At 43.6% G+C, this 25,645-nt stretch overlaps 1 protein-coding gene across 1 annotated transcript in view; it reads right to left on the bottom strand.

Annotated features, from left to right (window-relative positions):
* SH3BGRL2 (SH3 domain binding glutamate rich protein like 2) overlaps window positions 1-25,645 on the bottom strand; it is a 54,519-nt gene that overhangs the window by 22,167 nt on the left and 6,707 nt on the right. The window contains exon 3 of the mRNA XM_030859354.2: window positions 1,728-1,913. Coding sequence (XP_030715214.2) covers window positions 1,728-1,913 — 186 coding nt within the window. The remainder of the gene's footprint in view (window positions 1-1,727; window positions 1,914-25,645) is intronic.

Genomic DNA, 25,645 nt, shown 5'->3' with positions numbered 1-25,645 from the left:
CCTTCCTCTTGAGAGGTCTATCAAACAACAAGGACTAAAAAAAAAACAGCAACAACTCCACTTTTAAAATAAACTTAGGAGATGTCAACAGCCCTGAACCATGTATGCAGGAAGTGGGTAGAGCAATGGAGAGGGAAGTCAAGAGCAGAGGATGGTCAAACCTCAGTGTCTGCAGAGGCAGCATCAACAAGAAATAAGCTGCATTATTATATAATAAAGGTTATTATTTTTGTGGAATTTTTTTACATCATGATCTCATATTAGGGAAAGTATACGGTTACCAAGAGTGTATTCCATTCATGATTACAGAGTCTAGAAAACGTACTTTTGTGCCTGCAGACCAAAATAAGATAATAGATGAAAATGTGTGTAAACTGTACAGTTCAAAATAAAGCTATCAGTCAAACAGTGCTAGAAAACTTAAAACAAAAATCCATTGGTTCTCTGTTCCTCAGACTTGGCGGCTGTGAAAATGCCTTTATTCTGGTCTTACAGTTGAATGGTAGTTTGGGTGGGTATAGAGTTTTAGAAGTACTTTAGAAACAGTGACAAACATCCTGGGAAGTGAGATGGATATGATCGTCCTTTGCTAAAGATGAGAACATTGAGATATAAAGAGATGCGTGACTTTCCAAAGGTGTCGAGCCAACATAAAGCAGTACTAGAACTCAAATCTGTGTCTAGTGCCAGGTTCGGTTTTCTCTTCATGACATGTGAAAACGCTGGGCACAATCTTTATGGCTTTATGTTTCAGCATTTCATTCTGCCTCACGTTCTTGGAGAACTGTTTCACTGTTATCCCTCTTCTCCACCCTAACGAGCACCCAGTTATTTATTTCACCTTGAGCATCTCTGCACTGTAGCCCCTTCCCCTGCTCCTGGCCATCCTTAAAGGACTGCAGTTCAGGTCTCAAAATAAACACTGACTTACATACTTAAAGCTACAGCAGAAAGCAAATCCTAACTACTCATTAGAGAGACATTTCTCAATGTTTTTTCTGAACCTAAGAAGTGAGAAGGAAAATAATTAGTCGAAAGTGGCTTCATCTTCTCAATGCCACCTGCAGCAGGAAGGCATCTGATGTATTTTAGTTGTTCATAACGATCCAGCTGGCTCATGATCATAAAAAAGTGAAACTCTGGTTTATAATCAGCCATTAGCAGTTTTTTTACACTACAGAGAGATAAAGATTCAAGCATAATTACCGCTTCCCCTCTGCCCCCCAAAATGTATTAGTAAAAAAATACGCTTTAAAATGTAGAACACAGTAAACACACAGGTACGCAGCTTCCCTTCCCACCCCCTTTTCCCAAAGCAAACAGGAAGGCACAGTCTGTGACCTTGGACTCATACACCATCTCGAATTCACCCTCTGTTAGACCTGTGGAACTGACTAGGTACTAGGTAAGGAGGTCAGTCTGCATTGAAAAAAACCCAACTGCACTCCAGATGACTCTGTTTTTTTTTTTTTTTTCGGTACGCGGGCCTCTCACTGCTGTGGCCTCTCCCGTTGCGGAGCACAGGCTCCGGACGCGCAGGCTCAGCGGCCATGGCTCACGGGCCCAGCTGCTCCGTGGCATGTGGGATCTTCCTGGACCGGGGCACGAACCCGTGTCCCCTGCATCGGCAGGCGGACTCTCAATCACTGTGCCACCAGGGAAGCCCCAGATGACTCTGTTTTGAATCAGACAAAGAAATGATGTGATAACAATCATTTGATACTTACTCCACAGTATCGGTTACCATTAAATATCTGAGGTGGCAGAGGGTTGCCCTGGGCAGGCTTCTTCTCCAGGGGGATGTTCTTGTACATCCACTGCCTCTGCTCTTCTGACATCGTGATGTCCACCTCCTCAAACTCTATCTTGTTGGCTTCCAGAAATCTAACCACATCTTGCTGCTTCTTCTTTATCTGCAGAGAGAAGACAAACACATAAGGAGAAATGCCCCTCCAAAACCAAGTGGAAATATTTCCAATTTGAACTAGATTTGAGTGTTCATCGTCAGAGGCCACTGAGCTAAAAAAAAAAGAGGTGATTTTTGCAGACAGCACACACTGTCCACTCCCTGGTGATCCAGCAGACGTCTCAGCAAGTACTGACACAGTGATTTCTCCAAGAATTCTGGGGCACAACTCCGCCGGTCTGGGAGGGACAGACGAGGTCTGAGGTGGGAGATTCACTTAGTTCTCAGGGGGCCATAACTACCCACTCCCAGCCCCAGCAGTTGACATTTACAGTCACGAAAGCCCTGTCTGTCCCCAACCAATTGAAAACCACAGAGAGCCCATCTGAGATGCCGACACTTCATTGATTCCTGGGAGCGGCAACAGTTTTATTCCCCTCAGCAGCCTCTTTCAGATATGCCACAGCTGTAGCCACTGTCATGAGAGCATCCTTTCATCAATTCACAAGAGTAAAACGTCCTCCACTTCCAAGGGGAGAGTAAACAACAAGCACCATCCTACTCTGAACTCTCTTTCTTAACCCTTCTTGTTCCCCTGATGTTTCATCTTTCCTTCTCCAGTCACTAGGGGTCAGGTATGCTCTTGAAGAGCTGCAAACACATCTGCAGGTTTTCCAGATGTTACCAATCTTCTTCACTGAAGGTACGTATGAACTCATTGAGATGCGGTGACAAGATTCAGGTATCTTAACCACAGCATGTAAAACCTGAGAAAACAAGTGTGCTTTTTCTGAACGATCCTGGGAAATCTGCAAAAACAACAAACTTAAGTGGTGAAGTAAATGTTATAATGGCCAAAGAAAAGAATCATTTTGAGAAGTGAAGCAGCTAGAAAGACCTCTGGACAAAGAAAATAAAAGGCTGAAGAACAAACTTTCACAGAGTGATTGTCCCAACCAATCTCCTCCACCCCACCTCAATCCGACTGCTCCCCAAAAGCCTCAGTGACATGTGTCTCTGATCACTGGGTTCAAGTCTATGAATGACTAATGATGCAATGTCATAGTTAGTAATGGACAGAAATAAAAGGCTGGCAAGAAAGGACACCTTCTAAGCGCAATAATATTGTAAAAGGAGAGAATTACTGTATGGTTGTAAATCCAAGTTGAAAATGATATCTCCATTTCTTGAACTAAGCCACTTCTCACGTCTGAAAAAGTTAACTTTTTCTCCTCACTCGTAGAACTTCAGAACATATATTATTTTGTAACTTCGGTATGCAAAAAAGTATCATCCATCCTACTTAACTTCCCCTTACAACTCTACCAGGTAGAGTTTATCGACCCTGAGGTTGAAAGCGTTCACCTATTTTGATCCAAGTCCTAGTGTGTGTTCTTATCAAGACAATCACGTCACTGTCCTAAAATCCTTCTTCTTCTTCTTTTTTTTTTTTTTTTGCGGTACGCGGGCCTCACTGTTGCGGCCTCTCCCGTTGTGGAGCACAGGCTCCGGACGCGCAGGCTCAGTGGCCATGGCTCACGGGCCCAGCCACTCCGCGGCGTGTGGGATCTTCCCGGACCGGGGCACGAACCCATGTCCCCTGCATCGGCAGGCGGACTCTCAACCACTGCGCCACCAGGGAAGCCCCCTAAAATCCTTCTTTAGTGGGTCCCCACTGGCCTTCGTAAAGCAAACAAAAAGTTACCTACAATCCTACTATCCAGATGGCCACTGCCAAAATTTAAATAGAGGAAAGGGTCTGGATTTAATGTCCATATTTGGAGCTCTACATACCCAGCACATTTCAACTGTTCGTGAGCATGATCAAAAATGAAACTTATCCACAGTCAAACCTTGGTTTTCCATATATAATGTACAGACATACAACGTCCACCACGACTCCAAAATGTGGGTACTTAAAGGCTCGATGTGAGGATGAATCAAGACATGCACACAGCTTCTTCACTCCCCCCACCTCCTGGCCATAAACACACAGGGGGACACACACACACACACACACACACACACACACACACACAGGGTATTTATTGCTCGACTATAATCCCCTACAGCTCACCTGGTCTTTCCTTTCACACAATCACACCTGGTAAAAAACTGCACCTTGCCCCTTTCACTGAACACTAAATGTATCATGACCACCGCCCTCTGTCATTGAAAAGTTTTCAGAAGTATGAATTTTAATATCTTCCTGGCAATTCCATCATGTAGATGCGCAGTTAACTATTACTCTATTGTTGAATACTTGGCATGCTTGTAGGTTTCACCACTAGAAATAATATCATCTTTATATATCTTTGATGGTATCGCTCAAGACTACTTTAGGGCAAAGCCCCGTGAATGAAACCCAGGTGAAAGGGCAGAGCTATTTCTCAGACTCCTGAAGGACTCAGGGTAAAACTGTCTTTCATCAAGGCCACCTCAATTTACATTACCATTAGTCTAAGAGCGTCCATGTCTCAACACCCCTCCTCCTTATAGCCAATATTTGAAAGTTACATCGTAGAATATTAAAATTCAAATGACGTGAGGTGATGGATGTTAATAAACTAATCGTGATAATCAATTCACAATATATACATACATCAAATCATTATGCTGTACACCTTAAACTTATACAAGTGTTGTATGTCAATTATATCTTAATAAAACTGGGAAAAAATGGTTGCTGTTTTAAGGAAAAAACTCAAATGCATCATTATACCCTAACAACGCTCAGGAAGCAAAGGACAGTTCCTCACCGATACTGGTGATGGCTGATGATAGCGTGAGGAGTGAAATGTGAGTAATTATATCTGTATTTTAAGAGGAAAGCAGGAGAGGCATGACCAGCTTTGTGTTTCAAAGAGATCACTTTAATATTATGCAGCTTAAAAAGAAAAAAGGAGAAATTCTGTAAGTACTGTTAACACTGCTATGGAAAGGTCTCCAAGATGTATACATGGAAAAAAAAAAAAGCAGAACTGTGTGTAGGCTAGGCACATTAAAAAAAAAAAAAGGAGAAAAATAGGAACACTTTTGTATTTACTTGTATTTTCATTTTTTAGAAAAATGCTTGAAGGTTTATATAAGAAATTAACAAAAGCGGTTGCCTGGGGAGTGAGTGGGAACTGGAGGATGGGGACAAAGTGACAGCAAGAGTTTTCACTCTATATTTGTAAACCTTTTGGAAAAGTGTGAATGTGTCAACATTCAAAAGATTAAAGAGAAGAAATTTAAGAGAGAAAGAAAGCCTCCCATAGAAAACAACCTGGAGGGGGGCAGTAGTCCATGGCCATAGAGACCAGGGGCATTTCGTATAAATCAGCAGGACATGAAGCTGGACTTGGAGCGTTTCGTCACTTGCTGGCCTCCCTGACTCCTTACACTTAGAAGAAAGGCCAGATGATTAAAAAGAAAAAAAAAAAAAAGAGCTACAAATCCTTGTTCCCCCACTTATTTACTGGGTGAGTTTGAGCAAGCTACTTAATCTCTCTATGCCTCAGTTTTTCCATCTTTAAAATGGGAATAATAGTATTACCTGCTTTATTGGATTATTGTGAGGGTTACAGATAAATTATGTGTAGCTTACAATATTTATTGCCTGGCACATAACAGTGCTGTATAACGCCTTAATTATTATTGTTGAATTTGTTATTTGACATCACATTAAAAAAATCTTTCAGAATGCAGTGTCAGGGAAAAGTTCACTTTTTTGAGACAAGGTGAATCAAATTATCGTATTTTGCTTTGCTTTTGTTGAAGTTTAGAAATAAATTTAGCACATGTTCAAAATTTTTAAAAATTAAAAAAAAAAAGAGCTAAGGCCACAGAAAATTAATACGATAGCAGGTCACCCAAATAAACAAAGGGGAGAAATTGTGCTCCAGAGAAGGAAGATTCAAGGGGATGTTTGTGACATTAGCCTCAGGAAGGAAGATGAGTCATGGCAGCAGGGCTGTTTTGAGATTTCCCAGGTGACCGAGGCTGGAACTGTGGAAGCCCAGGGATGAGCGGCAGGGACAGACCAGCGCAGGAGGTAGGACCTGGGAGAAGCCAGGGTCGTAGGTAACGGAAGGGCTTCCCTCGTGGCAAGAGGAAGCCGTCAAGGGCACTGCACAGGCCGGCATAAACCCAGGGTTCAGATAACAATAACATATACCGTCACTTCCTTGACACAAAGAGTTTTATTTATGTTTCAACCCTTCTGAAACAAAACACACCTTGCAATCAATATCAAAAGAAGTTTGGGGAGAGAAATTTGTGGAAGAGAAGTAAATTGTGGGGTGACAGTCAAGGCCTTCACCCATGTCAATTTAGCCATGGGTGACGGTACCTGTAACTCACGTGACTGTTTTTTTTTCTTCAAACACACTTAGAAGCCATAGCAGATAACGCTATTTATCCAGTAGCCCATCTCCCTTTCTTTCTTAATAACCGAAGCCTGATTTTGTTTTAGAAAGCAATGTGCTCAGCTATAAAAACTTGTTGAGCCAGCTCCTCTGCAGCTACGGGTGATCACAGAACACAGTGCTGGCCAGTGAGATGTGAGGCGTCTGCTCCTTGGGAAGGCTCCACCTAATGAATGAAAAGACAAAGCCCATTTTGCACTGGGTCACTCTTCTCCCTTCTCTCTTGCAGAAATGCACCCGTGGTGCCCGGAGGTGCAGAAAGCATTTGGCAATTGTGAAAACCAACACCATATGCAAGAATGGCAGTGGTCAAGCAGAATGACAGGAACCTGGGTTCTTGATGACATCTAACAGCTGCCACACGAGTCTTGTGCAGCCCACTCTAAACCTTATTAGACAAATAAAACCCTAATTAGTTAAGCCACTTTTTAGCAACTTTTCTAGAGCTTGCATCCCAATGCAATGCTACCTGGAAAACTCTTAATTGCTACATAAAATGTCTTCGGCAATACTGTAGTATGACAGATTGAAAATAAAAGCTATTATTGCACAGCAGAGCCTAAAAATAAAAGCTGTAAGACATAAATTTCATATAAGTGAAATGAGGATCTGTCACTGGATAAACAGATGAATTTTCATTCCTTTTCTTTGAGAAGCAACAGCAAAGCTGTTGGACCTAAAACAGGCAGATATCTGCAAAAGCATGAGTTGCATTCCATCTTATCTTTCAAACGTACACCATTACACGTCATCCAAAGCAATTAAGGGGAAAGGACACCGTTAAATCTCTTGGGCTCTATTGCAGGGAGGCCCACAGGCCAATTCTAGCCCAGTAACTGTGTTTTTATGGCCCACAGCCAAATATAGTCTTTATCTTTTTAAGTGGTTGGGAAAAGAAATCAAAAGAATGATAGTATTTCATGACATAAAAATTCTATGAGATACAAATTTCCGTGTCCATAAGTAAAGTTGCATTGGAAGACAACTACATCCATTCATTTACATGTTCTCCCTGGATGCTTTCGTCCTAGAGAAATTAGCATAATTGAGCCATTGTAACAGAGGCTGTACCGTTCCCAAAGCCTAAAGTATTTAACAGCTGCCCTTTTCAGAAAAAGTTTGCCAACTCCACGCTAGATCACAGATCTTCATTTCCGGCTCAAAGCTCACTTTCTCAGTGAGGCCTTGCCTGACTATGCGATTTTACACTTTGACCAGCCTCCCTCCCCCAAAACTCCCGATTCCCTTTCAATGCTTTATTTTACCATAGCACACAGCATCTGACATACTGTCGTTTTACACATTTGTTTGTCCACCTCGTCCTACTAGGACACAAATTCCACAAGGGCAGGGGATTTTTTTTTTTTTGTGGTACGCGGGCCTCTCACGGTTGTAGCCTCTTCCGTTGCGGAGCACAAGCTCCGGACGCGCAGGCTCAGCGGCCATGGCTCACGGGCCCAGCCGCTCCGCAGCATGTGGGATCTTCCTGGACCGGGGCACGAACCCGTGTCCCCTGCATCGGCAGGCAGATTCCCAACCTGCGCCACCAGGGAAGCCCTCCTGTTGTTTTTGAGCCACCCAGTCTGTGGTATTTTCTTATAGCAGCCCAAATGGACTAAAACAATAAACCTTTACCCTTTCAACTCCGGGGCCCTGCAGGACCCAGATCCGCTGAAGCCCCAAGCCCTGACGAACCGGCCCCAGTGATAAGCTGTCTGGGCTGGTGCCACTCAATCTGCTGATGTAGCGTGAACACTCAACGACCCACGCAAATCTTAGTGAAGACACTGGTAGCTTTCCCTGGCAACCTCCTGGCTCCAGGCATCCCTAGGGACTGGATCAGAGGCCAGGCTAACTAAATTATACTGCACTTGACTTACACTTACCCCCTATTCTCAGGCACTGAGTGCAAGTAAACTTGCACTTCTCTACTCTCTCTCCGCGTAGGATTAGTTCTTTCCCAGAAGGCTGCCAGTTAACTTATGTAATTAAGCAGCCCCTGCCAGATTCTTCCAGACGCTTCCAGACGTGTCTAATCATGTTTGAATTCCGGGGTGAACACAGCGGAGGCTGTACCTTGGGACCTTGGGAGTCCCTAGTAAACAAAGACATTATCAATTTGAATAAGATAGGACTTGTTTTTTTTTCTAACTGAGATTTAACAAGAGCAATTGTGGGAAAGCAAGTGTAAAGACAAAGCAGAAAAAAAGAATGAAATAATGCCATTTGCAGCAACATGGATGGATCTAGAGATTATCATACTAAGTGAAGTAAGTCAAACAGAGACAAATATCTTATGATATCACTTATATGTGGAATCTAAAAAAAATGATACAAATGAACTTATGTACAAAACAGAAAGAGACTCAGACATAGAAAACTTATGGTTACCAAAGGGGAAAGGGAAAGGTGGCGGGGAGGGATAAATTATGAAGTAACATAACATATATCTATATATAAAATACATAAACAGCAAGGACCTACTGTATAGCACAGGGAACTCTACTCAATATTTTGTAATAACCTATATGGGGAAAGAATCTGAAAAAGAAAACATATATATTATATATATATACACATATACACACACACACACACATATATGTGTATCTTGAGTCGCTTTGCTGTACACCTGAAACTAACACAACATTGTAAATCAGCTATATTTCAATTAAAAAAAAAAAAAGACAAAGCACAGATGGCAGACAACAAGAAAAACTGGAAAAAAAAGAAAAGTATGTATTTTAGAGTTAGACTGTCCTGGTTTTAACCCTGGCCCTGTCAGTCGAGTAGCCTTGGAGATATTACTACGCTTCTCTTTTGGCCTTAGTTTCCAAATACGTGAAATGGACCCAGAATCTTCTTTCACAGATTTATTGGGAGGATTAAATAAGAAAAGAGCTAAACCGTAATAGGCACTGCTCAGTTGTTTCATTCATTCAAGCATGTTCTCTTTCTTTGCCCTAGATGTGGCCTTCTGCAAAAAATATAAAGTAACTTCATAGAACTTTCAAAGGCTTTAGGTATTGGATGTAACAGTTCTTCATTTCACCTCCTTTCACACTTCAAATACACAGTTTTCTTTCTTCTGACTTGAGGCAGATGTAAGGCTGATTTAGGGCCTTTTATGTCTGTCACAAGGAAAAAATCAAAGGCAGGCAGAGGAAAGAGGACAGAGAGCACAGATTTTCTTATAACTTTCTAAGACTTACAGAGGAGGCGCTGGACTAGACTAGGAGGGGTAGGGGGCCCGAAGACAACTCCTCCTTCCAAATAAAAAGGGAAGAAAGGTCTGATGATCTCTTCTGGGTCAAAGACACACGAACTTCCAAGCAATTGAGTAGGGTACCTCGAAGATCTATCATTCCATGGCAAATTCTTTAACTAATACCACACCGTTGGACTTACTAGGCATTACATTCTCATAAAGAGGATGTAAATGGCAGGCGATAGACTAGTTACCCCAAGCTATTCACTATGTCTCCTGTGAAGACTAGAAAGTGAAAGCCCTGTGTTCCCAGCCACCCTTGCAGCTGGGAAGTCACTGACCCAGAGCCCACTGCTAAGCTGGGGGCCAAAGTCCAATGGGTGGAGCTTCTGCACGAGGCTCTGCTCTCCTGCTGAAGCTAATGGATCAATACCAGGGCCCTTTGTCCCTGCCCTTCCTCCCTCTTCTTGCTTGGAACCTTGGTGTGAGGGCTGGAGGTGCAGGGGCCGCCTTTCCACCATGAGGCAACAAGCATCAGGAAAAGGCCAAGAGATCCCAGAAATACAGGCCCTGGACAAATCAGTCTCCAGACTTAACCTGGAGAGACCCAAACACCTCTGTTCATCTAAGTTCACGTTCCTCAGGTTCTCTCTTACCTGCAAACGGACACACGCCTCCCCTAAAACACCCACATATGTTTCCTTTCTGGGAAGCAGGACGGGGTGTAGAAGAAACCCCAACAAGCCATTGGCTCACTGGCAACATTCAAATGCTGTTTAACTCAACATGAGATTACACGTAAAGTGCTGTGTCTCTGGTGTCTATTTCAGTCTGTCTTACTAGAAAGCAAATACCAGGCTACCAAGCTGAAGATAACAGTGAGAGAAGCTGTCTTGCAAGAGATTGAAACTTGAGTTTTAGGGAATCAGAGTGTCAGAAAGAGCAACTGTGAACTACAGGGCAATTTTTGAAAGAATCATTATTATATGTGGTAAATTAAAGCAATACAATTTCAGTGATGGGAAACACTGTGCTTTTTTGTCTGTATATCATTAGCACAGCCCCTGGTAGTTACTAGGCACTCCATATGTTTGTAAACAAATAAACATTATTGAGCTTGAATAAATACTTTTAACATATTTTTTTTTAACCAGTAAATACTCTGGATCCTGTTTTCTTAACCAACTTGCATTGGCTTCTTTTTTCCATGTTTATAATGTTAAGTCGTCTTTTCAATTAAAAAATAATAATATCATCCCGAAGTAATTATTTTTTATATTACCTTCCAAGGATTCAACGTTCAGAAGCAGACTTTATATGGTTGTCATAATAACATACACATTTTGGGTAGAATGTTTCGGTTGTATTACAAATATTTTCTGCTTTTGTAATCTTCATAGTTATCTTATTGCATGCATGGATTTTATTAAGTATTTAACTCTAAGGTTTAGAACATTATCCAACCATTGGAAATTTAAGTATATTCTAGATATATTTTTCTTTTTTAAGAAAACAAAGCTGTTTCAAACGGGCTGACATTTTTCATGATGACAAATGGTATCAATAGTAGGCTACCTAACAGATACTAAAACACACAGAGATGCTCACACGTACACACACACCTTCTTTCCTGATTTGTCCCTTCAAAGTGAAGATGATACTTTATCAGGTAACTATGTCACAAAATGGATTTTAGGAAATGTTTGATATTATGATTTTGTTACTGAAAATAATGCTTGTTGTCTATAAAAGTTGTCACTACGAAAACCCAGAAACATAATTTTCTAATCTACTAAAAATCTTTCAAATGAAAAATTCCAGTGAGTTTTTTTAATGTAAAAATCTAACATCTTTCAATTCGTTTTCAGGAACTAATTGACATCAGGCAAGAGAGTAGGATTTTAACTACAGAATTTTTACCACTTTTGCGTTATTGATGGATGGGACCAGAAAAATGATTATCACTGTCCTTGAATTCTAATGATGCTTATCCTCCATGTGCATATCCTTCATAATCTGCTTTCTCTTGATACTAATACTTTGAAGACATCACATACTTCCACATCTTCAACTGTCACCTCTATGGAGACACATCTAAAATGTGCATTTCAAAACTGGCCTCTTTCACAAGGGCCAATCCAGAGCGCCAAAGCCTTTCTGGAAATGTATGCTTAAACGTCCCACCATCACCTCAGACTTCACTGCTAAAACAAAACAACAAAACAAGGTTTTGTTGTCATAAGATCAACCTAGCAATCTACCTCCTTCTCCTAACTTCCTTGTTTCTGTTAACAATACATCACTGTGTTGCTGGCTCAGCATGACCACAGACCTGCCTGTGAGTCCAACACTTAACACTGTTCCAAAAATAACCTACCTAAGGAAAGCCTTCACACACACACACACACACTCACACACACACTCTCTCTCTCTCTCTCTCTCTCCCCCTCTCTCTCCCTCTCTCTCCCCCTCTGTTTTAGATGAAGAGCCTCTCCTATCTCAGTTTGGTAGGTACTGGAATTGTGACTTTGATGTCCTCGGGGGGGCCCTGGTTCATCTGTGACTTTTTCCATGACAGTTAGAACATCTGATGATGATGTCAAGGGCAGTGGCCTGATCCCCAGAGGGGCCACTTCATTTTGATTTGTGTTCTAGTTTTGGACAACTAGCAAGGGATGGATCTGTCACCTCGGGCAAGTTACCTCTTCTATCAAAGCCTCAGTTTCCTCATCGGTGAAAGGCAGATCAGAATTTAGGGCAGACGGTGGTGATGAAAATTAAACGACGTAATGTTCTTAGTACACGGCACATAGGGAAAGAGCTCAACACACATCAGTCACTATTATCATTACACTTTTAATTCGAAGGCCACAGACCTCATCGGCTATTCTGTTCTTTGGCAAGCTTACTCTCCTGCCAATCACTGAGGACACCTGGGCCCAGTACAACGCCATTCCCTCAGTGAGTCACTCATTTGTTCACTCTAGAAGGACATTCTGAGGGTCGAGCAGGTGTCCAGGCACTGTGCTAGGCTTAGTGGGTACACACCTGCCTCTGCCTTCCTTCAGCTCGCGCCCAAGAAAGCTGGGAGTTACAGGGAGTCAAAGTACTGACAGTGCCCAAACTATAAAACTAGGTAACGCAGAGAGGACTGATAAAAAGAAATGTTCACAGATTGAGATATGGGGAAGTCATTCTGGCTTTCCCATGAGTTACATTGAATTTTATGCTGACTAAAATAGACTGTGGCCTATCAAACATACATTGTACATCTGTTTTAATTATTAGAGGACACATTGATTAAAAGTAAAGAATGTCCGTGTTAAAAGTAGAGATTAAGGGCTTCCCTGGTGGCGCAGTGGTTGAGAGTCCGCCTGCCGATGCAGGGGACGCGGGTTCGTGCCCCGGTCCGGGGAGGATGTAAAGGGAGGATAAGGCTCCCTTCCCAGGGGCCAAGGCCATGCTGACTTGCTAGGTACTGGCTGGAATGTTCTTTTTCTGAAATCTTGAAGAAATGTAACGCTGACTAGTTTCATGTTCTTTGTTCTGACAAGATATAAACTGTGCTGGAAACCCTGCTTCTGCAGAGCAATTTCTCAGTCACCTGGGAAGCTGGCTTCCGGCTAGTCCTCAGTTTGGCTCAAATAAAACTCTTTTCTGTTCTTACGATTGATTGTTGATTACTTCCATTGACAGGATCCACTCTCTGGGAACATACCCTTTGGTAAAAATGGGCTTCCCTTTAGAGATGAGCATGATTGCTATCATGCTAGCACATATTCTGCGAGGCTATATCCTCATGCCAACCCTGTCGTCCTCCCATCCTGCGAGGCAGGCTAGGGCAGCCTACAAGTGATGAGGGCAGGACGGGGTCTCCTCAGGCACACGCTGCACAGAGCTCGTCACAGCAGAATGCGCCTCAACTGCCCAGGCCAGACTCACCAAACCCAGGAACAGACAGGCACTGTCCCTTGCTGTGTGTTCACAAGAGTAATAACCCTTTTGACTTTCCCATCTCTGCTGCATACAGGGACTGAGAAAAAGAATGCTAGAGGTGGGCTCCCCTGGTGGCGCAGTGGTTGAGAGTCCACCTGCCGATGCAGGGGACGCGGGTTCGTGCCCCGGTCCGGGAGGATCCCACGTGCCGCGGAGCGGCTGGGCCCGTGAGCCATGGCCGCTGGGCCTGCGTCTCCGGAGCCTGTGCTCTGCAATGGGAGAGGCCACAACAGTGAGGCCCGCGTACCGCAAAAAAAAAAAAAAAAAAAAAAAAGGAAAGAATGCTAGAGTTAAAACTAGAAAGTGCGGGTGGTGGGGAGGGAAGGACCGGGAGACTGGGGTTAGTAGATGCAAACTATTATATATGGAATGGATAAACAACAAGGTCTTACAGTAGCACAGGGAACTCTATTCAGTAACCTGTGATGAGCCATAATGGAAAAGAATATGAAAAAGAATGTATATATATATATATATATATGTGTGTGTGTGTAACTGAATCACTGTGCTGTACAGCAGAAATCAACACAACATTGTAAATCAAGTCTACTTCAATAAAATAAATTAGAAAAAAACAAACTAGAAAGTGGAACAGGGAGAACCACAGATGTCAGGCACGTAAAGAGGAATTAACAAGTGTCCCCATGGCTGTCCTCTGGGACTAAAAGACCTACTGTACAGCACAGGGAACTATACTCAATACCTTTTAATAACTTATAATGGAAAAGAATCTGAAAAAGAATATATATATGTATAACTGAATCATTTTGCGGTACACTTGACATATACACGATATTATAAATTAACTATACTCCAATATATAAATAAATAAGTAAACAAGTAAATAAAGAAAAAAGGAAAAAAGAAATTGACTGGGTCTTTACATAATGGCTTCTGTTAACTAAATCATCTCCATATGGTCCACAGGTCCTGTCCAAGTTCTATTTATTCTTCAAGGTTCAGCCCCAAAGCCCACACTGCGATCAACTATGCCTACCCAGTGGTTCTCAGCTGGGACAATTTTGTTCCCCCCCCAGGAAACAGCTGTCAACGTCTGCAGGCATTTTTGGTTGTCACAGTTGGCAGGTACAACTAGCATCGAGTGGGCAGAGGCCAGGGATGCTGCTAAACACCCCGTGATGTACAGGACAGCCCCCCAGAATGTCAACAGTGCTGATGCTGAGAAACCCTGGCTTATACCAGCCACAGCCCTCCCAGACCCTCTTTTCATCAAACTCCCATTATCCCCACGGGTCACCACCATTTAGTGATATACAGCCTGGCGCTGTTGATAGCAGTTGCGAGTACCTGTGCCTCTTTCCCCAACTTAACTGTAAATGCCTCTGGCGGATGAAGACCATGTGTGTAGCACATCGGTGTTCCCCCGGGACTCAGCAGGGTGGCTCCGAAGAGCTGCTCGTCACATACCTGTTAGTTGACTTGTCTCCTTTCCCACCTGCTTGATGCAATATAGACGGCTTTAACTAATTTCTCTATCAACTCATGCCATAAATTGCTTTTACTCTGCATTTTGAAAAAAACAAAAATGAAAACAAAACAACTTGTATTACTTGGCAATGCAAAGCCATAAAAAACATGAGCAAAAACCTGGAATGAAAGATGTGGGTGGTTTGATGTTTCTGTTTTTACATTCCCTGTCAAGATTACATGTTTACTTCCTTAAAGGAAAAAGTCAGCCAAGTATAAAATATGAACTTAAAATGCCACTCTTTTGCAAGACTATCTATGAAAATTACATACTACTGTTCACACACATGCTTCCTGTTAATTAGAGGATCGTTTGTAGAAAAACCTGCTCCAGCAAAACTTGCTGTAATAGTCCAAATCCTCTGCAGTAATGAGGAAATCCTGCTGAGGATGGTATTTTCCACCAAGAACGACAGGACTGCAGCCAAAAGCCATGCTTTTATCAATGGCCGGAGGTGCTGCCCTGCAACAGTGTGTTTGGAGTATGTTCTTCCCAATTCTACGCCAGTCCATTCTCAGATGTGCAAGAAGAGATCCTAAGAGGTGATCTAGAAACTATATCTATTTACATTTGACGAATAATATGGGGACGGCAGATTGTTCTCACAATTACATTTTTAGGGGGATCATATAATGAATTAGTATTTCCATAGTGGGTGCACACTGATGCCTCAGAGAAAGTCTGGGCCTTTTCACCCGCATCCCATGGACCGGTCCCGTCAGCTTTCTCTTCCCTCCTCGGGCTACTGAGCCAGGCCGGTCAGTGCGCCTTGGGTGCTGAAAATTCCCATTCAGCTGGACACTCCATTCTGTTCAGATGCCACACAACCGCCCCTAGGAGCTTTCAAAGCTAGCTTGAATCTCTGCAAGCTCTCACCCTTCCTACAGAGGACCCTGATTCCTGCAGCCCAGATAAGACAGTCTGTCTTGAAGAGTGACTCCAAATTCTGGTGTCTCCACCTCAGATTCCTCGTTATCTTCAGCCATGTCATTTCTGCATTCCGTCTTGACTCCAAAGAGTCAGTGGAGAAGTTAACAAAGAATGAGAAATTAACACAACATCGTAAAGCAACTATACTTCAGTGAAAAAAATATTAAAACTGGAAAAAGAAAAAAAGGAATTAGAGAGAGAGCAGAGAGACGCAGCACAAAGAAAAACCCGAAGTCTCTAAAAGGTCAAGGAGGCATGGTTCACTCAACAGGTTTTACAAGACCTTGTGGAGACGTCGCGAGGCTGTAAACGCCGCCCTAGTAACTAGGGGAACGTAAGTGACAAATCAAGGGCTCCAGTGTGATGCAGCGCATAGTCGTTGGGGAAGGGGGTGGAGACAGGGCTTGTCAACAAGTAACTTCCATAGAAAACTGGCAGTAACACAGGCGTGCCCACAGGGCCAGGGCAGCCCAAAGGCAGGTGCTCCGTGGGGAAGGTGCCCGGGATGGGCGATAAACGCTGCAGCTGATGTGGAAGCAAGGAAGAGAAGCACAGCGTGAGAAATATAGAAAAGAATATAAAATAAACGGCTCCTAAGATGATGAGGAAAAAGAATCTACAGCTGTAATATCGAAAGGTAGAGAGAAGGAAAAGTGGCAGGCCACATGGGCACAGAGTTAGGAGCAAGTAAGTTACTGTCTCCTGGGATCGGACGGTGAGGTCTTCCATATAACTGAAACTTGGCCCTTTAGGCACAGACTTATTATTATCTTGTTTTAAACTACTTTTATTTTAGAAATCTTTCTGAAATGCACCACATGTGTTCCTGCAGTGTTCAGCAGGGTACATCGAACCAAAATGTGCCAAAGCCGATCTGATCTGTTCTGGACAAGGCATCATCCTTCCGGCCCATTTCTGTCCTTTGATGTGGTGCACGGACATTCTCAGAGCCCACTTACAAGAGCCCGCTGTTTTATTTTATGCCAAGCAGAGCCCAAAGCTGTGCTTCTGGAATTCTCCGCTTCTGCTTTCAGAAGGTGGCTGTCCCTTCTCAGAGCTTCCCCTGGTGATCCCTCAGGGGGGCCCAAGGCTGCAGGGGCCTACTGCATGCCCAGTCTTCTGGGTGAGGCCCTGAGGTCAGCTCCCTGACCCCTGCTCCACTGAAGGGGAACAGCTGACTGCCTCTCAGAGGTCTCCCTGCTTCCTCCCAAATGAAGGTTCTAGAATTATGATATCTGGATAAGAGACGTAATACTGTAATAAAATTATCCCTAATAACGTAGATTCTCCACGCCACTTATTTACAAAGCAGCGAAATAAATCACGGCCCTCGCAGCCTTTCTGTTTTCCAATCAGACTTTCGTCCACTACATACTCCGCTCCAGTCCCGCCTTGGCATGGTCACCAACTTTTATTAGCTTTTGGTTTTGATGTGGAAGCTACAGAAACAATATTTCTTCTCCACGTGTTCAATAAATACAACATGCCAAGCTCTCTAACAGCACATGTGGGGCAGTGTGTGATAAGATGATGAATAGGACCTGACCGCAACGAGCTTAGAACTTGGCATGCAAACCACCTGGGTACAAAATAATTGTAACCAAGGGTGAAATGCGCTGGGTGCCAGGAAAACAGTTCCACATCCTGGAGGGCTGTGGAAACAGCATCCTCCCAGTTTGGAGGGCAAAGGACGGCTGTCTTCATTGGGAAATATTATTGGCATGGGCTTCAAAGAAGGGAGGGGACTCTGACCAGTTTCAATGCAAGGTTGGCACAATCAAGGCAAAGAAAGCAGCATGAGAAAACGCACAGAAGGCGTTTTAAACCAGGGGTTTAAAGAAGGCCTGGTGTGTGTATACAGTGGTCTAAAGCATAGTGAAAGAAAATGCTGTGAAGGTAGGTCAGATTCGGGTCAGAGGGCCCAAGATGCAAGGCCAAAAGGTGAGGCCCCGAAGGCAGAAGCTCTCAGCAGCCGGTGAGGTTTTCCTACACTCTCTGAACCTAACATGCAGACTTAATCTTGTTAGAAGGAGGACGCTGTTTTCCCTCCTTTAATGGAAAAGGAATTTAAAAAGGTGAATAATTAATCATCTCATCTCGGTTAATTATCTCTTAGAACCAAGCTCACTTTTAAAATGTCACTATGGAACTCACTATAGAGCATGCATGTGTCATGCTCTCACTCGACAGGAAATGCACGCCAGTGGAAAAGGAATCATCTAGTCTACAACAAAAGGCAGCATGGGTACACAAGCCAAATTCATTTCTTTGACAAAAAGAGAACAGGGGGGCTTCCCTGGTGGCGCAGTGGTTAAGAATCCACCTGCCAATGCAGGGGACATGGGTTTGAGCCCTGGTCCGGGAAGATCCCACATGCCGTGGAGCAACTAAGCCCGTGCGCCACAACTACTGAGCCTGCGCTCTAGAGCCCGCGAGCCGCAACTACTGAGCCCATGTGCCACAGCTACTGAAGCCCGCGCACCTAGAGCCCATGCTCCGCAACGAGAAGCCACCGCAGTGGGAAGCCCGCGCACCGCAACGAAGAGTAGCCCCTGATCGCTGCAACTAGAGAAAGCCCGTGCGCAGCAACGAAGACCCAATGCAGCCAAAAATAAATAAATAAATAAACTTATTAAAAAAATAAAACAGAGAACAGGAAAGATGACATCTGTTCTAGTTCACAAGCCAAGCTCAAACAAAATATTTTGGAAAAAAAAAGTCTCTCAATTTTCCACTGGAGTCTTTTATTTAAGTGACACTTTCTAGAACCTTAAAAACAGCCACCTTCCCCATTTAAGAGATGCCATCTTTCTGTCTCGCTCAGAATAGGCCTTCCTTTGCCCTTACCCAGATAAATATATCTGCCCTGGAGACTTACCTACAGGATAGATCATTCGTTCTAGCACTGTATTCCCTACGGCTCTGTTTTCTGTGCTCTTCTTCTCACTCAGATGATTAGCTACTGGGGGGAAAGATCATGCCATATATTCTGTCCTAAACATGGCTGAACACTGGGCAATAGAAGGTACTTATGAACATACGGGAATTAACTCAGTTAATTATAGACACACACACACACATCCCCTAAAGACTCAATTCTGTCATACTGGTCTAAGTGTGGAAAAAAAGAAAAAAGTTAAACAGTTAAAGCGAGCTCTTAAAAATAAAAAAGATCTAAACCAGTTCTTAAGAAACACCACCAACAGTACTAGGCAGTAGGGAAATGCAAATCAAAACCATAGCGAGATTCTACCACATACCCACGAAAATGGCCATAATCAAAAAGACAGACAATAACAAGTGTTGGTGAGGAAACTGGAACCTCATCCATTACTAGTGGGAATGTAAAACAGAGTAGCCGCTTTGCAAAACAGTCTGGCCATTCTCGCAAAGCTAACACAGTTATTACCATATGAAACCACCAATTCCTCGCCTAGGAATATACTCAAGAGAACCAAAAACACATTTACACAGAAACTCCAACACAAATGTTCACAGCAGCATTGTTCCTAGTAGCCAAAACATGGAAACAACCCCAAATATCCCTCGACCGATGAATGAATAAACAAAATGTGGTATATTCGTACACAGAATATTATTCAGCCATACCAAGAGACACAGTGCTGATACATTCTACAACAGGCCTGGACTCTGAGAACACGTGCTAAGTGAAAGAAGCCAGACACGAAAGGTCACGTATTGTATGATTCCATTTATATGAAATGCCCAGAACAGGCGAATCCAGAGATAGAAAGTAGATTAGTGGTTGCCAGGGACTGGGGAGGAGGGGCTGGGGAGTGCGACTGCTCGTGGACACGGGTTTCTTTTTGGGGTTGATGAAAGGAGCTAGTGGTGATGGCTGCACAACCCAGTGAATCCGTGAAAAACCACTTACACAACAATTTAAAGGGTTATGGTATGTGAATGATCTCAACTAGAAAACAACAATCACATGATGAGACGCCTAAGGCCCAGAAATGCAAAGTTTCTTGTACAAAGACACAAAGCTGATTAAATGGCATCTCCAGAACCAGATTTCAAGTCTCCCGACGCCCAGGACACCGTTCCAGGAGAATCAGGACAAGTCGTGTAGACGCGAGGCAGCTAGTCCTTTACTAGCTCACGCCTCAGCAGAAGAGAAAGATGAACTGAATGATCTCTTCTGTTCCTTCCAGTTTTTGCGATCTAAGTCTTATATCACATCGTGAGCATCTCCTCTCCGCTACTGGTGACGAGAGCTGGGGTTCTCAGTCAGGGAGTTTACCCCTCAGGGGACATGGGAGAACGTCTAGAGACATTTCTGGTTGTCGCAACTCGGGGACAGGGTGGGTAGAGACTGGGCACACTGCTCTCTGTCTGAAACGCACAGGGCAACCTCCCACGACAGAGAACTATGCAGCCCAAGATGCTGACGGCGGTGCTGCTGACCAACCTGGGCTTAGGGTATGACCAGCTTCATCTCCAACCTTTCCAAAGAAGCTCCAGAGCATGATGACCTCAAGCCGCAGTTCTGAGATTACAGACTGACTGGGAGGCTGGCAGAGCAGAGACAGGAAATAGACACTTTTCACCTCCCATAATAATTAGCTTCCACAGAGAGTCGACTATTCAAATGCCCACAGGAGTCCGGCAGTTAACAGAAAGGAATGCAGCCAACAAACACCTAATAACCATTTGGGACTATTCTGTCTTTTCCTCCACAGAAAAACTCTCACTGGCTCCCGTTCTTCCTGAAACATATAGAACCCTCTCAATACACTCTCAATCTAACCCACTTTGGATAGACACGGATGCCCAGAAATACTTTCTAACATAAGAAAAAGAATAACACGAGCTCAAGAACAAATGGCTCAGAGTGGGGAAGGTGGTGGGAATGGTGGGGGGCTGTGGAGACCCCCGGGGTATACGCGCCCATGAAGGGGCCACCACTAGTCAGCTTCAGTGGATCCATGCCAGGATGGAGATCAAAAGGTCTCCAGATGTCTCAAGAAGAACGGGAAATCCAGATGATGCGTAGGGGTGAGAAAGACATCTCCCAGGATTTTAAACTCTTTGCTCAAAAAAATTTTAAACACTGTTAAGTCAAAAACAATGGGGTTCCAGCCTCTGCAACCAGACCGTGACCTCTTAGCTCACACTAATCCCAATAAACAATGTCAGTTTCACAGTTTCAGGTCTTCCTAGGGACATGTTCCATCGAAGGCAGGACCTATTGTCTGATTATAAGAACAATTCTTTTTCCTTCATTAAATCTTGATAGTTCATTTAAAGTTGAAAATTTACCAAAGACCAGAGAATTACTGCTGACTTAAACTCATAATATTATCGATGGCTGCCATTTCTTGAAGCTCCAACAGCTTTACAAATGGGGACGCTGAGAGCCAGAGGAATAAAAAGGCTTGCTAAGCTACCCTGCCAGTTAGGGAACCAGAGGCATCATTTGAACCCAGCTCTCTCTGCTCAGAAAAATCTCTTCTCTCCACTTCCAATGGCTACCACGCCAAGTTACTGTAAGAAATACAAATACCAAACGCAAAGCCCTGAGTACTTCCTGCACATGCTGTGAACAGCAGTTGTTACTATTATTATGAAATATTAGCTTTCCATCTCAACGCATACTCCTCATAGCTTTTATCAGAGTCTCTGAAGAAGCAAAGCTATTGTTTTCACAAGCCCTGAGGACACTGTGCCTAAAAATTACCTGCTGAGTGGAGTTCAGCCCCTTCCCCCCTCCTTAGCATGAGTTCACACACTGTTATCCCAGCCAGCTTTCTGGGTCGGCATGACCAGGTCCTCACTGATCTCCGATCAGGGGCCCTTCTGGTGGGCAATGTGGTGTCACGAAACAAGTACCACACACAAAGTCAGAAGACAGGGGCTCGAATCTGGTTTCATGGAGCTGAATGATCCTGGGCATGTTACTTAACAACTCTGTGCCTCAATATTCTCATCTGTAAAATGGGTATAATAGACTGCAGTCTGTAGGATGATTGTAAGGATTAAATTACCTGCAGAAAAAATCCTCCCACATTGCTGGCCACAGGTAAACACTCATTGTTCACCTGACTTTTCAATGTCCAAGGCTCGGCACAGTGGGCAGGCTTATCCTCGAATCTACCTATTCCAGTGCTTTTCTCCCTCTCCTGTCTCAACTACCTTTTTCCACAAAGCCCCTTATCTCTTTTACCACCACCCCTGCCCATCTGCCAGATTTGAAAGAACCCTGCCTACGTTTCACAACAACAAACAAGGTTCGGTGTTCAGTTTCACAGTCAGGATAATCACTGTCTTTTCCGGGAAGTATCACTCATTTTCATTAACCACAGAAATCCTGCCCTTTCTCTGCTGCCACCTCCTCACCCCATATTCGAGGTGAGATGTTTGCAGAGGATATAATCCATCAATTCAACCCACTTCTCATATTTCTCTTCCCTCTTACAGATTGAAAATATTCTACATTCAGTTACATGAATTTGAAAGACAGAGTCCAACTACAGAGTCTAAGACAGGGCTGGCAAGTATGTGGATAAGCCCTGCTCTTCCCTCCTCCGGGGCCAGAGCAGACATCAACAATCAATCACACTGTGTGGGGGGCTTCCCTGGTGGCGCAGTGGTTAAGAATCCACCTGCCAGTGCAGGGGACACGGGTTCACGCCCTGGTCCGGGAAGATCCCACATGCCACGGAGCAGCTAAGCCCACGCACCACAACTACTGAGCCTGTGCTCTAGAGCCCGCGAGCCACAACTACTGAAGCCTGCGCGCCTAGAGCCCATGCTCCACAACAAGAGAAGCCACTGCAATGAGAAGCCCGCTCACTGCAGTGAAGAGCAGCCCCTGCTCGCCGCAACTAGAGAAAGCCTGCACGCAGCAATGAAGACCCAATGCAGTCATAAACAACAACAAACAAACAAACAAAAAAACCACACTGGGTGTTTTCCAGCTGATCCCAGACAAGGCTCCAAAACCCCTCTCCCAGCTCTGCAAGCAGCCACCATTCATCAGACAGGGCTGCCATTTGGGATGAAATCTACTTGCCAAGTTTAGGAAGCCTTACATCAGATGAGGACTCTGCAATCATGGACTGTGTATAGCAAAGGAAGAGTGCCCATTTGCATCACAGTAAGCACTTTGTAGGCTGTGGATAAATATGGTTTAGTGACTGTGCACAGCATGCTGTGTCCCTATAAAGTGTTCAAAAATTACAGAAGAACTCTAAGTGGTTTGTTGGGGAACGGCCTCAAATTGTCACGTTCTTATTCAAATTTTCAGTTGAAAACTCTTTACACTTGAATTTACTAAAAATTCTCCAAACATTACATCAGCATGCATCCTTGGTAAGCATTATGTACTGTATGCAACATTTTGATGATTAAAGATCTTGCACAGTTCAGGGTTATAATTTTTTTCATGTTTTTATTACTGCTATTACTACTGCTGCTGCTGTTAATAACGATACAATAGAACTAATAGATAAAATGCACCGCGTACTTTCTATGTACCTGGCACTGTATGTGGAATACTTCAGGCCTTCGATGCTCACAGCGATCCTACACAGAAAGTACCACTGCTGTCCCACTTTTACAAATGAAGGGGCTGAGGCTCCTTGCCTAAGGTCGTGTTGCTCACCAATGGCAGACTAGGATTTGGACCAAGCCCCGCCTTAACCATGAGGCTACGCTAATGTAGCCAACGTGCTGCACTGGGTGACATCTCGCCAATGGTACATAATCCAAAGATGAGGCAGAAGTAGGTGCATGGGTTGAATGTAAACTGACTCCAGAATTAAATAAACCAGTAGGTATTCAATCCAAAGACCTACTTTGGCTAGTATGTAGTTTATCATAAAATGACAGTGTAACCCAAACCTCCTGTCAATTGGGGATCCAGGCTTATGGAAATGGCCAATTTCCAGTCAAAGGAACTATCCTGATGAACATGATTACTAAAGAAGAGAACCTGGAAGCTTCAATCCACACAGGAACGTCATGAATGGAGACCATACTCCCACTCCTTGCGCAACCCACAGAAGGAAAACTAACTCAAAATCTATGTTGGCTGTGTTGCTTTGGGTTTTTTTGTTTTGCTTTGTTTTATTTTGTTTTGTTTTCACTTGAACTTATTTGAAATCGGATGGTGGTCATAAACTGATTTAAGTCAGATATTATAATCACAAACTCTTTTCCCAACTTAAGTTGCATACAGGTGATGTATTTTTTTATTTACCTTTTTTTATATTGAAGTATAATTGATTTACAATGTTGTGTTAGTTTCAGGTGTACAGCAATGTGATTCAGATATACATATATCTATATCTATTCTTTTGCAGATTCTTTTCCCTTATAGGTTATTACAAGATATTGAGTACAGTTCCCTGCACTGTACAGTAGGTCCTTGTTGGTTGTTTTGTTTTTAATATCGGATTGGTGTGTAGCAATAGCTGCTGACTTTAACTACATATATTTGCATTTACCAAATGCCACTGAACTGACCTGTCCAGCAAGTCACCTCTTACTCTTAGCCCTCCACTCCCAAGCCACTAGAGCCAAGGTGACAAAAAGCCATTTCCAGATCTGGGCTATCCATCACCAGTAGGAAATGGAAAATGCATCCTGATGTAGTAGAACTCTCTGCCCGCAGTCACAGCCAGTGTTTCCTTTCCGGCTTTGGGAGCTCTGAGGTAATATTGGCAGGGAGCACACAAAGGTGCCACAAGAAGGCAGACACACCCTGATGCACACCACTCCACTCTCAGCGGTCAGTTCCAGGAAACCCCCTTTGGGGTTTTGCCAGTTACGGAGCCAACCCAAAGGAGTCAGGTCCCCTCAGAAATACCAATCAAACTGTTCCAGAGTCTCCCAGGGGCCATACCAGCCTAAAAGTCCCTGGGATTGTAGGTCGGGGCCCCCTCTGCCAGCATCTAGCTCAGCTTTCAGTCCTACAGCAGAGTTGTCATGAGTCCAGAAGGGAAACATTCCATTAAGTACTTTTCCTCAGTCCATTAGCATTTGGGAACAAAACAATCAAACATAAAAGAAGTAACAACTCTAACCTTAAATTACCACAGCCCAGTTCCTGGGGGACTAGCCTGTGCTGGCAGATAAACTCAGATAAGCCTTTTCAGAGGACAGAGGGAAACCACTGCTTTAAACTAGATGCTCAGTTGCAGCTGGTGTCCATTTCCAACCTCTGACTCCCCTGTCCCACTCTCCCAGCCACACCAACTGCCAATCAAAACTCTGGCAACGGTAAGTACTGATCCTATTGGTCTAAAAAAACACCAAACAGAAGGTTTCAGCGACTTGTTGTTAAGCTACAACAAGAAAGAGGGCCCAAAAAGAGAATTGTACATGATCAGGAGTAGAGGATTTCCCTCACATGTTAAAAAGCACTGGCCATTTCTGAGAAAAAATAACTTTTCACTACATTTCTCACCTGGAAAGCTAAGCTCCTTTTCGGCAAAATGGATAAACAGAGTAATATAAAATTGATCACAGAAAAATAGTGAATACAGGAATGTGATTTAAATGAGAACTTAAGTTTCTAAAGAACTCTGCAGCTAAACTAACACCCCTGAAAGCAGTCCCTACTGAAAACCTGATGAAACCTAAAAGGGTCTCCTTCTGAGTTTAGAGTTTGGAAGGAAAATTTTAAAAAGATTAACCGTTGGCAGCTAAACTAATAATTTCTTGATCCAGTTTTTTTCAAA

This window comes from Globicephala melas, chromosome 14 (genome assembly GCF_963455315.2).
Source record: "Globicephala melas chromosome 14, mGloMel1.2, whole genome shotgun sequence".
NCBI lineage: Eukaryota > Metazoa > Chordata > Mammalia > Artiodactyla > Delphinidae > Globicephala > Globicephala melas.
This window is presented reverse-complemented; position numbering and strand designations above follow the sequence as displayed.